Here is a 16,085-nt window from a genome sequence, read left to right on the forward strand (position 1 = left end):
GTATTGACTTGGATAGAGAACTGGTTGGCAGATAGAAAGCAAAGAGTTGGAAAAAACGGGTCTTTTGCCGAGTGGCAGGCAGTGACTAGTGTGGTACCGTAGGGATCAGTCCTTGGACCCCAGCTATGCACAATATATATTAATGATCTAGACAAAACAAAAAGGGGGCAAGCACTTTGCTGGGAGTGTACTATAGGCCCCCAAACAGTCAGGGGGAGATAGAGGAACAGATATGTAGGCAAATCTCAGAGAAGTGTGAAAATAATAGGGTAATAATAGTGGGGGATTTCAACTTCCCCAATATAAATTGGGATAGTCAGAGTGTGAAAGGCTTAGAGGGTGCAGAATTCTTAAAGTGCATCCAGGAGAGCTTTTTGAGCCAACATGTAGAAAGTCCTACAAGAGAGGGGGCGGTACTGGACCTAATTCTGGGGAATGTAGCCGGGCAAGTGGTGGAAGTATCAGTAGGAGAGCATTTTGGCGACAGTGACCATAACTCGGTGAGATTTAAGGTGGTCATGGAAAAAGACAAAGACGGCCCGGAAATAAGGGTTCTAAATTGGGGGAAGGCCGATTTTAATATGATAAGGCAGGATCTGGCCAAAGTGGACTGGGAGCAGCTACTTATAGGAAAATCCACATCAAAACAGTGGGAGACTTTCAGAAGGGAAATAGAGAGAGTACAACGCCAACATGTTCCTGTAAAGGTCAAGGGTGGGACCAACAAGCAAAGGGAACCTTGGATGACAAGGGATATACAAAAATGCATTAGGAAAAAAAGGGGAGCTTTTGGCAGTTACAAAAGACTAAAGACGGAAGAAGCCCTAGAGGAGTATAAAAAGTGCAGGGGCATACTTAAAAAAGAAATTAGGAGGGCGAGCAGGGGCCATGAAATAACACTGGCGAGCAAAATAAAGGAAAATCCTAAGATGTTTTATAAGTATATTAAGGGCAAGAGGATAACCAGGGAAAGGGTAGGGCCCATTAGGGACCAAAGTGGCAATCTGTGTGTAGAGCCAGATGATGTAGGCGGGGTTTTAAATGAATTTTTTGCATCTGTGTTCACTATGGAGAAAGACGATGCAGACATAGAAATCGGGCAAGGGAACTGTGACATACTTGAACATATTAGCATCGAGAGGGAGGAGGTGCTAGCGGTTTTAGCAGGCCAAAAAGTGGATAAATCCCCAGGCCCGGACGAGATGTATCCCAGGCTGCTGTGGGAGGCAAAGGAGGAGATTGCAGGGGCTCTGACACAAATTTTCAGAACCTCTCTGGCCACAGGGGATGTACCAGAGGACTGGAGAACAGCTAATGTAGTACCATTATACAAGAAGGGTAGCAGGGATAAACCAGGGAATTACAGGCCAGTGAGCCTAACATCTGTGGTAGGGAAATTATTGGAAAAAATTCTGAGGGACAAAATTAGTCTCCACTTGGAGAGGCAAGGATTAATCGGGGATAGTCAGCATGGCTTTGTCAAGGGTAAATCATGTCTGACAAATCTGATTGAATTTTTTGAGGGGGTGACTAGGGGGGTGGATGAGGGAAATGCTGTGGATGTGGTTTACATGGACTTCAGTAAAGCTTTTGACAAAGTCCCGCATAGGAGACTGGTCAAGAAGGTAAGAGCCCATGGGATCCAGGGTGCCTTGGCGCGTTGGATCCTAAACTGGCTGAGTGGCAGGAGGCAGAGGGTGATGGTCGAAGGTTGCTTTTGTGACTGGAAGCCTGTGTCCAGTGGGGTACCTCGGGGATCGGTGCTGGGTCCCTTGTTGTTTGTGATCTACATAAATGATTTGGATGAGAATGTGAAAGGTATGATCAGTAAGTTCGCAGATGACACGAAAATTGGTGGGGTGGTAAATTGCGAGGAGGAAAGCCTCAGGCTACAGGACGATATAAACGGGTTGGTCAGATGGGCGGAAAAGTGGCAAATGGAATTTAACCCTGAAAAGTGCGAGGTGATGCATTTTGGACAGACAAATAAGGCAAGGGAATACACAATGAGTGGTAGGACCCTAGGAAGTACAGAGGGTCAGAGGGACCTTGGTGTACATGTACATAGATCCCTGAAGGCAGCGGAACAGGTAGATAAGGTGGTTAAAAAGGCATATGGGATACTTGCCTTCATTAGCCGAGGCATAGAATATAAGAGCAGGGAGGTTATGATGGAGCTGTACAAAACGCTGGTGCGGCCACAGCTGGAGTACTGTGTGCAGTTCTGGTCACCTCACTATAGGAAGGATGTGATTGCTTTGGAGAGGGTGCAGAGAAGATTCACCAGGATGTTACCTGGGATGGAGCGCCTCAGCTATGAAGAAAGACTAAACAGGCTGGGGTTGTTTTCCTTGGAGCAAAGAAGGCTGAGGGGGGACCTGATTGAGGTGTACAAAATGATGAGGGGCATAGATAGGGTCGACAAAGAGGAACTTTTCCCCTTCGTAGGGGGGTCAATAACAAGGGGGCATAGATTCAGGGTAAGGGGCAGGAGATTTAGAGGGGATTTGAGGAGGAACTTTTTCACCCAGAGGGTGGTTGGAATGTGGAACTCAATGCCTAAAAGGGTGGTAGAGGCAGGAACCCTCACAACATTCAAGAAGCATTTGGATGAGCACTTGAAATGCCATTGCATACAAGGCTATGGACCAAATGCTGGAAAATGGGATTAGACTGGACAGGGATGGATGGGCGGCGCAGACACGATGGGCCGAAGGGCCTCTTTCTGTGCTGTAAAACTCTATGACTCTATGACAAGGGAACTAGATGTAATATATCCAAATTTGCAGACAACACAAAGCTGGGTGGGCGTGTGTGCTATGAGGAGGATGCCGAGAAACTACAGGATGATTTGGACAGGTTGGGTGATTGGGCAGAAGCATGGCAGATGCAATATAACGTGGATAAATGTGAGGTTATCCACTTTGGTGTCAAAAACAGGAAGGCAGATTATTATCTGAATGGCAATAGATTGGGAGAAGGGGAAGTGCAACGAGACCTGGGTGTCCTTGTGCACCAGTCGCTGAAGGTAAGCATGCAGGTGCAGCAGGCGGTTAAGAAGGCAAATGGTATGTTGGCCTTCATAGCGAGAGGGTTTGAGTACAAGAACAAGGATGTCTTGCTGCAGTTGTACAGGGCCTTGGTGAGACCACATCTTGAGTATTGTGTGCAGTTTTGGTCGCCTTATCTGAGGAAGGATATTCTTGCCATGGAAGGAGTTCAGCGAAGATTCACCAGGCTGATACCTGGGATGGCAGGAATGACGTATGAGGAGAGATTGGGTCGATTGGGCTTGTACTCGCTGAAGTTTAGAAGAATGAGAGGGGATCTCATTGAAACTTATAAAATTCTGGCAGGACTGGACAGACTAGATGCAGGGAGGATGTTCCCGATGGTCGGGGAATCCAGAACCAGGGGTCACAGTCTAAGGATAAGGGGTAGGCCTTTTAGGACAGAAATGAGGAGGAATTTCTTCACCCAGAGAGTGGTGAACCTGTGGAATTCTCTAGCACAGAAGGCAGTAGAGGCCAATTCATTAAATATATTCAAGAAGGAGTTGGATATATTTCTTAAGGCTAAAGGGATCAAGGGATATGGGGAGAAAGCAGGGACCGGATACTGAACCTGGATGATCAGCCATGATCGCATTGAATGGCGGAGCAGGGCTCGAGGGGCCGAATGGCCTACTCCTGCTCCTATCTTCTATGTTTCTATGCCTTGAGTGTGGCATTCACACTGCTCCAAATAGAATTCTAATTGGTGGTCTGTATGGAGTTTTCCCAGCAGGCCAAAAATGGAAGTTATGAATCACGACTTTCAAACAACTGCACAGATGATGGAACGTATATTTACAGCAACAACAACTTGCATTCATATAGCGCCTTCAATGTAGTAAAAATGTCCCAAGTTATCAGACAAAATAAGTGACATAAAGAGATATTAGGACAGGTAGCTGTAAGCGAGGAAAATCTGGATGGTAAAACAGAACTAACAGACTCCGGTGTTACCCAGATCAATAGTTTTATTACGAGTGCACACGGGAGAACTAGCTTAGCTAAAGGCATTGTTCTCGGAGGAAAAATGACAATACAGCTTAGTTTATACAGTTTTATTAGCCAACACCCACTTATTACTCATGGGGTGTATATATGGGAATATTGATACTTCATTGGTTTACATGGTTAATCAATCAACTACTAAGTCTGTCCTCCGAACTCGAGTACCCCCTGAATACGTCAGTGAGTGGCTGATGGGCTGCAAAGGCTTCATTCTAACTTCACATTCATGAGCTTATCTCTTATTTTTGTTATCAAAATAGGGAGGCAGGCATCTTCAGCATGACATGGTCTCACTGAACAAAGCCCTTGTCAAAAAGGGCCAGCTGACTATTCTCCGAGACCTGCCTGCAAAGGCCTCATCAATGTGCCTTTGTGCCCTTATCTCTTTCAAGAGGCCTCCTCCAAACATGTACTCGGAGTAATTTACGAGAGGAGCTTTGGAATGTCCTTGGTCATCTAAATTTATTTGTTAGTTTAAAAAGAGTTAATATATTCAAGTATCCCATGGTGCTTTGCGTTTCGTTTTCCAGCTAACAAGACTAAATGGTACCTTTCAGATCGTTTTATACCGGTCGAATATTGAGGACCCCTTTATATCCCTTAAACCAAATTTTATCCTAACAGTGACCAAAAGCCAAGTCAAAGAGGTAGGTTTTAAGGAGCGTCTTAAAGTAGGAGAGAGAGGTAGAGAGGCCAAGAGCTTTAGCCCGCGAATTCCAGAGCTTAAGGCTCAGGCACGACCGCCAGTGGTGGAGCAATGAAAATTGGGGATGTGCACGAGACCAGAATTGGAGGAGCGCAAAGATCTTTGGGGGGAGGGGGGGGCGTGTAGGGGGGAGGGGGGCGTGTGGTGGGGGGAGGTGGTGCGAGGTGGGAGGGCGGTGGTACGGGGCAGGAAGTGGTGGGAGTTGTAGGTCTAGAGGAAGCTAGAGAGATTGGGAGGGGTAAGGCCTTGAAGGGATTTGTACACAAGGTTGAGAATTTTAAAATTGAGCTATTGCTGGACCAGTAGCCATTGTAAGTCAGCGAGTACGGGTGATTGGTGAAATGGGACTTGGTGCGAGCTAGGATACGGGCAGCAGTGTTTTGTATGAGCTCAAGTTTAAGGTGGGAGACTGGCAGGAGAGTCTGGAGGTAACAAAGACATGGATGAGGGTTTCAGCAGCAGATTTGCTGAGGCAGAGGTGGAGATGGACAACATTACAGATGTGGAAGTGATGTACATGATGTGGCACCTTCTGAGAGCAGTGAATGAATCAGTGGCATTGTTACTTGAATTAGTCCTAAACTGTTCTTCAGTTACATTATTATATTTCTGGGGAATTTTGTTTAGCATAAAGATTTCTGCAGTGCATTCTATATTTTCCATAATAAGAACAAAAGTTGTTTTTTCTTATAATTGCATTAAAAAAAATATTCTTGTCAATTTTCTCCCTTCCTCTCCTTCCCCTCTTCCTCTGAATGCATTATTTCCTTGTTGGGATATGGTTCCATTATTCTTATGCGAGTCTTAACAGTGAAAGTCAACAGGTTATTTGACTGAGGGTCATCATAGCTGAGCCCTATTCTTTTCTCCAGGGTTCACTTGCTCTTGCAGCAAGGGTTGTTGGTTAGTGTTCAGGAGTGGGAGATGTGGCTGATTTTGCCCTCCCTAAGGCATGGGCACTAAGGCTATAATTGTAGTGCTCCTACTGCTTCCATGGCTGATTTAGATAACTCGGGATAGAGTGGCGATCAAGAACAGAACCCTCTTAGCTCATCTTATTTACTGGATGAACTTGCTGTGCCAACGGGGGAGCTTACTTAAAGTAGCTTTGTAAAAATCACTGATGTTGGACATTATAGCGTGAAGCAGGTGGAAATACAGTAGATTTAAATGCTTTGAAATTATGTGATTTAAAAAAAAATTAAACTGTTAAACATTTTTTCCTTTTCCCTCTTCCCCCATGACAGCTGGTTGGTGGAGAATTTGATTTGGAAATTAACTTCATCATTCAGGATGCAGAGAGTATAGCATGTATGATAGAACTTCTTGAACACTGTGATGTCACCTGCCAGGCAGAGATTTGGAGTATGTTCACAGCCATTCTGCGCAAGAGTGTACGCAACCTTCAAGCAAGCACAGAAGTTGGCCTCATTGAACAAGTGCTACTAAAGATGACCAAAGTGGATGACATGATAGCAGGTATTGATTATTTAAGCCATGTTGATAACACTGTATCTGCTGAAATACAGAATTCATAAAGTTTGACACACTTGATGCTTATTGTGAAGAAAGTCAAATGTAGTGTTTGCCTTTTTATGTTTAATCAGAAAACACTTTGCTGTAAAAAGAAGTAAATTGGCAGAATAAATTTCAGTGATTTTGATTAAGGCATTTATTGTTTTTCAATAAATATCAGCAAGTACGTCAATTTGAGCATCCTGAAAATAATAAAGCAATTATTATGTGTGTGTCTCTCCCTCTCTTCCCCTCCCCAACTTCACTTCTCTTACTTACTCTCTTCCATTTCTGCTTTTCACTCTCCTCCACTTTTGCTTTTCACACTCCTCCATTCCTGTTTTTCATTCTCTTCTGCTTCTGTTTCCCTCCAATTGTTTTTCACTCTCTTCCACTTGTATTTTTCACTCTCCTTCTCCACTTCTGTTTTTCTTGCATTTGTTTCATTGTCTCCCTCACTTTTGTCTTTCTTCTCTACTCTTTTTCACCTCCCTCACTTTCATATTTCTTTCCTCCTTGTTTTTTTCTTTTCTCCTCTTAACCTTTCTCCTATTTCTTGATGCTTCCTACAGAATTGCAGTTGTCACACAGGGAAACATAGGAAACATATGAAAATGAAGGACAGGAAAAGACCAGCTGGTCCATCAGACCTGTTCCACACTGTCTTGGTGAAATGTATGCACACACTGCCCCCCATCCACCACCCCACGAACCAGCCACCTGTGCAATCTTGTAGGAGAGGCAAAAAAATGTAAGAATCACCCAGGGCTAATTTAGGAAAAAAGAAAACTCTGGAAAATTCCTCCCTGACCCCCGAAGGCAATCAAACAAGTTTCAGAAATACATCCCCCAACATCTCACCTTCTATACATAGTGACGTTGGCCTCAGTCAGAAACTCATCTGACACCTTTTTTTAACGTTTGCAGCAAATCCACACATTGCATGAACTGGTAACTTTGTTCTATAGGCCGACGACTCTGAAAAGAAATACCTCCTGCATCTAACTAAATGCAATGCTTATGTAACTTATACTCGTGCCTCCTGGTCTCCTCTCTCCTATCTAATTCAAATGGTCTATCCACATGGACCAAGTCTAATCTTTTCCTTATTTAAAGACCTCAGTCATTTCTCCTTGAAGTCTACACTGTTATAGAGTGAACATCCTCGCTCTTTAAGCTTATTGTGGTAACTAAGGATCTTTACTTGGTATTTAGAATATTGCTCTTTAAATATTTAGGAGATTTAAGGTATGATATTGGTACTTAGTTAAAATTTTGTATTGCATAATACAATATGCACTACATGGCATAACACTGCTGTTATGAAAATACATATTCTTTGATTCATTATAAGCAATGTCATAGGAGATTTGCTAGTATTTTAAAATTAATTTAAACAATTTTTTGTTAAGTTAAACTCCAGTTAACATATTACTGTAAAATCTTACCTCTGACCTTCTGTCCATTTGTCGTTATTTTTAGCAGTTGTAAGTTGCAAAATTTGCCATGATAACTCTCGGTGCAACTCTGTGTTAGCTGCCAAAATCTGTTTTTTGTGGGGTTGGGATACATTTCCTTGATGATGGCATTTCTCTCTCATCTCTTGACCCAAAGATGGTGTTGCGCCTCTGTTGTAAGATTGATTGTTTGACAACTTCATAAAGAAGCATCAAAGTTCACAATTTTTTCTTGTATATTAATCAATTAACATGATTAATCTTACTTTCACTTTTATTGTTTTGTCACTCTAGTCACATCTTTGAGTGGATAGAGTCTAGTACTTTCCATGACAATTGACTTTCCCACCAAAAGTACAAGTAGACGACTGTCCTTTCTCCTCCCCCCCCCCCCCCCCTTTCAATGTTGCCGTTGTGTTGAAGGCATTCCACTTAATGACGACCAAGAGTTAGTGGAATGCATCGCTATGGCTTATACAGAAAGACTGGAATGATTGATTGTCCGTCATTGGAATCAAACCAGTAACTACAAAGGTGTAAAGCGAGTATTCTCACTGCTCTTTTTCTAGATTAACAATTCTAGTTGGCCTGTTTTGCCAGAAAATCATCACAAATTAAAATTAAGTTCCGCCTAACAAAATATTACCAAAAACAATGTAATTTATTTTTATTTAGTGCCAGTCTCTTCACAAGTAAGATGTACAATTTAAACCACTTATATGAATGAATGTTCACAGTTGTATGAAAATATTAGCACATATCTATTATAAGTACGTTGGACAATAACAGCAGGAAAAACTCTTGTCGGATCATGTGGTTTATGCTTCCTCCTTTAGAATTGGAGGGAATTTTTTTTAGTCTTGTAGAAGGTTTGCCTTTGTGATGGCACATGTGCCTGAACTGATGTTTGTCAAACAAATTGTTGGTTTCTATTAAAGAATGATCAGTAGATTCATTGATCATGTTGGGCCATGCAACAATTATAATCTTGCTTGTAGCAGTCTAGTTATACTATAGTTTCTGTATTGATGCAGTGCAAAAGCTACATAACTGGAGTTGAAGTTGCTGATCTGAGGGCAGTTTGAATTTTGGTAAGCAGGGTTTCAGCTCTTGATCACTATCCAGTAATGCCTGCAGTCGGTATGCATTACCATGAGCAAGGATAGGATCATTTTGGGGTGTGATGCCCTTCCCCAGGGTGCAACACTCACCATCTCAAGGAGGTAGTCTCAGAGTGATTGGGGTTCACTTTGGCATCAGGAGACCTGAAACTGGTACAAAATGAACTAACTTAACAAAAGTTACTGCAACACTGAATATCGTAATACCAAATAGTTCTCTGCAATTCTTAAACTGGTGGGCGCATCACTGTTCATGCATTGAAGTATGCCTACACAGCGATATACTTTAACTGCATAGGATTACATAAGATATACATCACAGAAACAGGCCATTCGGCCCAACCATGCCGGTGTTTATGCTCCACTCGAGCCTCCTCCCGTCTTTCTCCATTTAACTCTATCAGCATAACCCTTTATTCCCTTCTCCCTCATATGCTTATCTAGCCTCCCCTTAAATGCATCTATACAATTCGTTTCAACCACTCCCTGTGGTAGCGAATTCCACATTCTCGCCACTCTCTGGGTAAAGAAATTTCTTCTGAATTCCCCATTTGATTTCTTAGTGACTATCTTATATTGATGGCCTCTAGTTTTGCCCTTCCCCACAAGTGGAAACTCTCTCTCTCTGTCTACTCTATCAAAACTTAAGGAAGTGGCCCTAGAAATAGTAGATGCATTGCTGGTCATCTTCCAAAATTCTATAGATTCTGGCACAGTTCCCATGGATTGGAGGGTAGCTAATGTAACCCCACTATTTAAAAAAGGTGGTAGAGAAAAAACGGGTAAGCTTGACATCGGTAGTGGGGAAAATGCTAGAGCCCATTATAAAAGATGTAATAGCAGAGCACTTGGAAAACAGTGACAGGATCGGACAAAGTCAACATGGATTTACAAAAGGTAAATCGTGCTTGACTAATCTACTGGAATTTTTTGAGGATGTAACTGGTAGAATAGATAAGGGAGAACCAGTGGATGTGGTGTATTTGGACTTTCAGAAGGCTTTCGATAAGGTCCCGCATAAGAGATTAGCGTGCAAAGTTAAGGCACATGGGATTGGAGTTAAGGTACTGACTTGGATAGAGAAATGGTTGGCAGACAGGAAGCAAAGAGTTGGAATAAGTGGGTCTTTTTCCGAGTGGCATGCAGTGACTAGTGGGGTACCGCAGGGATCGGTGCTAGGACCCCAGCTATTCACAATATATATTAATGATCTGGACGAGGGAACTAGATGTAATATCTCCAAGTTTGCAGATGACACAAAGCTGGGTGGGCATGTGTGCTGTGAGGAGGATGCAGAGAAACTCCAGTATGATTTGGACAGGTTGGGTGATTGGGCAGATGCATGGCAGATGCAGTATAATGTGGATAAATGCGAGGTTATCCACTTTGGTGGCAAAAACAGGAAGACAGATTATTATCTGAATGGCAATAGATTGGGAGAAGGGGAAGTGCAACGAGACCTGGGTGTCCTTGTGCACCAGTCGCTGAAGGTAAGCATGCAGGTGCAGCAGGCGATTAAGAAGGCAAATGGTATGTTGGCCTTCATAGCGAGAGGATTCGAGTACAGTAACAAGGATGTCTTGCCGCAGTTGTACAGGGCCTTGGTGAGACCACACCTTGAGTATTGTGTGCAGTTTTGGTCGCCTTATCTGAGGAAAGATGTTCTTGCCATGGAGGGAGTGCAGCGAAGATTCACCAGACTGGTACCTGGGGTGGCAGGAATGACGTATGAGGAGAGATTGGGTCGATTGGGCTTATATTCGCTGGAGTTTAGAAGAATGAGAGGGGATCTCATTGAAACTTATAAAATTCTAACAGGACTAGACAGACTAGATGCAGGAAGGATGTTCCCGATGGCGGGGAGTCAAGAACCAGGGGTCACAGTCTAAGGATAAGGGGTAAGCCATTTAGGACAGAGATGAGGAGGAATTTCTTCACCCAGAGAGTGGTGAACCTGTGGAATTCTCTACCACAGAAGGCAGTTGAGGCCAATTTATTAAATATATTCAAGAAGGAGTTAGATATATTTCTTAAGGCTAATAGGATCAAGGGATATGGGGAGAAAGCAGGGACAGGGTACTGAATTTGGATGATCAGCCATGATCTTATTGAATGGCGGAGCAGGCTCGAGGGGCCGAATGGCCTACTCCTGCTCCTATCTTCTATATTTTGCGACATTAAATAAATTTAAAACGGAGATAGACAGTTTCCTAGCTGATAAGGGAATTAAGGGTTATGGGGAGCGGGCAGGGAAGTGGACGTGAGTCTAGGTTCGGATCAGCCATGATCCTATTGAATGGCGGAGCAGGCCCGAGGGGCCGTATGGCCGACTCCTGCTCCTACTTCTTATGTTCTTATGTTAAAACCTTTCATAATTTTAAAGATCTCTATTAGGTCACCCCTCAGCCTTCTCTTTTCAAGAGAAAAGAGACTCAGCCTGTTAATCCTTTCTTGATAGGAATAACCTTACATTTCTGGTATCATTCTTGTAAATCTTTTTTGCACCTTCTCAAGTGCCTCTATATCCTTTTTATAATATGGCGACCAGAATTGTACACATTACTCCAAGTGTGGTCTAACCATGGTTCCATACACGTTTAGCATAACCTCTCTACTTTTCAATTCTATCCCTCTAGAAATAAACCCTAGTGCTTGGTTTGCTTTTTATTTTGGCCTTATTAACCTGCGTCGCTACTTTTAGTGATTTGTGTGTTTGTGCTCTGAAATCCCTTTGCTCTTCTACCCCATTTAGATTCTTATTTTCCAAGTAATATGTGACCACCTTATTTTTCATACCAACTGAGTACAGTATGATGCAGAACTAGCAGTGGAATTTAATGCTACCAGCTTGAATCGTTCTAAAACAGATTTTTCACTTTTGAGTTGATACCTCTGCCTGCGATCTTCTGTGGATTTATTTGTAGTTCCAGCATTTTTAATGTTAAAATTTCAGTTTAGATGGTCTCTGAACATAAACAATATTTTCCCTTCAATTTTCTTGACTACTCTCCTTCTCCAAAGGTTCCAAGTGACCATTCTTTATCAAGTGTGAACCTAGGTAGATTTGCATGGCTCAGATCGACACGGCACCGAGTTATCAGGGGAACTTGGATGTTTATTTTATTTCAGATCAACATTTAAATGAAACTACTTAATAATATCTGCTCTTTTCATAATTAATATAAATTGTAGCAGAATATTAGAAGTCAGCAAGCATTAAAGCCATGGTGCAGTATATCCTGAATGTACGGGAGTGATGTTGTAAAAAAGATCAAATATAAGCCACTTATGACAGAACCTACACAACATTTTCATACCTAATAGGACTTCGAATTGTGTAACCCAACATTGTTGGTTTATTTTCAGGTGTTGTTTCCTGGTTTACATTCTTCATCTGTAGTAACATAAAAAGTATCAGTATACAGCTTTCATATTTATAGTGTGTAATACTCTTCTTTGCAGATCTACTGGTTGATATGTTGGGTGTTCTCGCAAGCTATAGCATTACTGTCAAGGAACTCAAGCTGCTTTTTAGCATGCTGCGTGGAGAAAATGGATTCTGGGTAAGCTCCAGCTTTGAGAGTTAAGTATTGCATGTAAATCAGTGAAGCTGGAGTCCAGCTTGATTGTAGTCGCATATAGTCGTTGATTTTGGCCATCTGAATTGTTTGTGTTTAGATCTTCTGGTGTGACCAATCTTTTGCTTAAAATAAATGTATTAACTAACTTGCAATCGTAAAATGTTGCCACAGATGCATGATCAATCATACACATCTAGGTTGAAGGCGCTTAATCCTGATCTTTTTCACAGCCAAGACATGCAGTTAAATTGCTGTCAATTCTGAATCAGATGCCACAAAGACAAGGCCCAGATACTTTCTTCAACTTTCCTGGACGGAGTGCAGCAGTAAGTTTATTATAATTATATATTGTTTAATCCTTTATTTGCTATTTTGTATAAACACCTTTAAGAATTATATAGGCCCAGAAATTCAGGTCGGGGGCTTCCCGCGGGTGCAAGCCCCCGACCTGCACTTACCTTGCGCATCGGCCGTTGAGCTGTGGGCCCCCGTGGAATTCTGATCCTGGGCCTGCTCCAGCTGCTGGCGCGCAGTGCTTGCGTATCCCAGGGGCGCAGTTAGTTCGATGCGTCCCCTGGGATCACGTGGGCCATGGGGAGCCAATCGGAGCAGGGAATGCTCCATTCATAAGTTTGACAGGAAGTGCTGTCAAAACTTAGAAATACTTGGGCCCCAAAACATCACTAAATCTTCAAATAAATTTTTTTTTAAATCACATTTTTTAAATAAAATATAAATTACATGAAATAACTTTTAAACAATAATTTAAATTTTTGAAAAAAGTAACTTTATTTTCTTACGGGGCTAAAAATAAACTTACCTTTCTTTAAAGTATTTAAAAATAATAAACCTGTGGAAAAAATGTTTTAATTTTAATTAATTCACCACTTACCTTGTAAAAAGCAGGCCTTATGCCTGCTTTTTAAATGTGTAACTTCTGGAGACTTACCCTCCCGGGAAAACCTGCAAGAAAAACGTAAGTTCGATGCGCACGCGCAGCCTCTCCCGCGCACGCGTTCGACCTCTGAACCCCTGCTTTCAGGGAAACGGAAGTGCCGGTTTCCCGCGCATGCGCAGTGCATGCAGGAAACCGTCACTTCCATTGGGCCTACGGGTGAGTACCCCGTGCGTACTCACCCGTGGAGACCCGAATTTCTGGGCCATTGTCTTGCTAAGTTTTTTTTGAAAATAGCTTCTCAATATCAGGACCTCCTTCAACATATTAAAAGAAACACTTTTGACAGTTTTTTTTAAAAAAGGAAAATCTTTTAATATCGAATGCTAATTGCAAGATAAATATTTATGCAGAAGGATACTTGGCTCAGCCATGTAGAAAAATGTGATGTCTCCCCCACTGCTCCCATCACGACATCCAATTATCTTTTAAATATCACCAAGATTTTTGCCTGTGCTACGCTGTACACAAATCCATTGCAGGTGTTATTCGCTCTGCATGAAAATAACCAAATGATGTAGATCCTAAATTTTCCTTTTACCAGTTTAAACCTTGTCATACTGCCATGGCGTGGCTTGCTCTGGATTTACCTTTTCTATGCCATTAATCTCTTGTATAAATGTATAATTTCCTCTCTGTCACCTCCTTTCAGGGCTGTTTCAATCTTTTGACACCAGGTATGACCCCCATGGTTCTCTTCTGGACTGCCTCCAGTGCTTGAACATGCCCCTTGTGTCTAAGTTACTAAAACTGGACACAGTATTCAAGATGCAGTCTGAATAGTTTCAGCGTGATATCCTCAGACTTGTATTCTAATGATTTAATATAATGCAACATTCTGTTTGTTTTGTTTGCTGCTCTGAGATAACTGGATATTAAATATCAATTCTACTAACAAATATGCTAACACTCTGCTTTCAACTTCAACCTTTGATCTCTTTCAATTCAATTCAATTTTATTTGTCATATATGCAGCAAACGTGTGCACTGCACAATGAAATGTTGATTTTTACGAGTCCTCCCAATGTTGGAATAAATATGGCATAGCAATGATAAAAATACTAATAGAAATACAGTAATAATAAATAAAACAACAGTAATAAATAATAAATTATTCATTCATAAGTCTTATGGCCTGGGGGTAGAAGCTGTTTCGAAACCTGCTGGTACGAGACCGTATGCTTCGATATCTCTTACCGGACGGGAGCAGGGCGAAGAGGTTGTGGCTGGGGTGGCTCGCGTCTTTAATGATTCTCAGGGCCTTCCCCCGGCACCCCTCGGGGTAGATATCCTGGACAGCAGGTAGTTTAATTCCTATAGTATGTTGTGCAGCTTTCACCACCATCTGTAGAGCCTTGCGGTCTGTGGCGGTGCAGTTGCCATAGCAGGTAGTGATGCAGCTGGACAGGATACTCTCGATGGTGCACCGGTAGAAGTTGGTGAGAATCTGGGGGGCCATTCCAAATTTCTTAAGTCTCCGGAGGAAGAACAGGTGTTGGCATGCCTTCTTGGTTATGACGTCGATGTGATTGGACCACGTTAAGTCCTCCGTAATGATTACACCCAGGAATTTGAAGCTGCTGACCCTCTCCACCTCAGCCCCTTCGATGTAGATTGGGGTGTGTCCTTCCCCCTGCCGCTTCCTGTAGTCCACGATCATCTTTTTTTTGCTGATGTTGAGGGAGCATCACCCATTAGCGAGCATTCATAGAATATATATTTTGCTTATTTTTTCTTTCATTATTTAATACTTTACATAAATTTTTATTGAGCTTTCTCTGTCACTGCTGCTGATTTGCAGATTTTTTTAAAGTAAATGTTTGGTCTTGACTCAATGATGCATCATCTTATACTTGCAATAATAATCTGAATTAGTAGATTTGAAAACTTACTACAGCTGGTCGAATCTACCCAAAAATCTTTCTACTTGTTTCTCTTGCTCCCCTTCTGTTTATCTTGCTATCTCCTCTTTCTCTTCTCTCCACTTCCCTTTTCCAACTTTTTCTCCTCCTTCCCCCATTTTAATTCCTCCATCCCTTCCTTCAGTTTCCTCGCCCCTCTTTTTCTCTTCTCACTCCCTCCCTGCTTGCCTTCTTTTTCCCTCCCCCGATTAAATAAGGGCATAAGACGAAGTCATGACTGAGGCGTTGTCTATGTACAGTGGGGAAAGTACATCCGATCTAGTCATGGCTGAAGTGTTTCTATACAGTGGGGAAAGTACACCCGATCTAGTCATGGCTGAAGTGTTTCTATACAGTGGGGAAAGTACATCCGATCTAGTCATGGCTGAAGTGTTTCTATACAGTGGGGAAGGGAGGGAGAAATGGAGGTGGCAGGGGGGAGGGAGAAGGGGATGCTGACTGCCTGGTTGAAATCCTGGTGCAGTTTAGCGGTGAATGGATTGCAAAGTTGAGCAGATACTTTCAACAAACACCAGTGGATGTATGTTGTGATGCAGCATTGCAATTGATCTGTCAGAACATATAAAAAATAAGGTTACTCCTGCCCCCACCTCTAGACTTGACTATTCCAATGATCTGTTGGCCCATCTTCCACCAAACATAAACTCGTGTTCATCCAAAACTTTGCTGCCTGTATCTTAACTCGTACCAAGTCTCGTTCACCCATCACCACTGTACTTGGTGACCTACATTGGCTCCCGGTCCGGCAACGCCTCAATTTTAAAATCCTC

General features: G+C 42.4%; 1 protein-coding gene across 2 annotated transcripts in view; it reads left to right on the plus strand.

Moving 5' to 3' along the window:
- LOC147111942 (neurobeachin-like) overlaps window positions 1-16,085 on the plus strand; it is a 1,011,877-nt gene that overhangs the window by 206,696 nt on the left and 789,096 nt on the right. For both annotated transcript variants that reach the window (XM_085999351.1, XM_085999350.1), the window contains exons 2-4: window positions 6,012-6,243; window positions 12,320-12,420; window positions 12,669-12,764. In XM_085999351.1, coding sequence (XP_085855477.1) covers window positions 6,012-6,243; window positions 12,320-12,420; window positions 12,669-12,764 — 429 coding nt within the window. The remainder of the gene's footprint in view (window positions 1-6,011; window positions 6,244-12,319; window positions 12,421-12,668; window positions 12,765-16,085) is intronic.

The sequence above is a fragment of the Somniosus microcephalus genome, chromosome 10 (genome assembly GCF_052327205.1).
Source record: "Somniosus microcephalus isolate GS21.2 chromosome 10, FLI_Smic_1.0, whole genome shotgun sequence".
Lineage (NCBI taxonomy): Eukaryota > Metazoa > Chordata > Chondrichthyes > Squaliformes > Somniosidae > Somniosus > Somniosus microcephalus.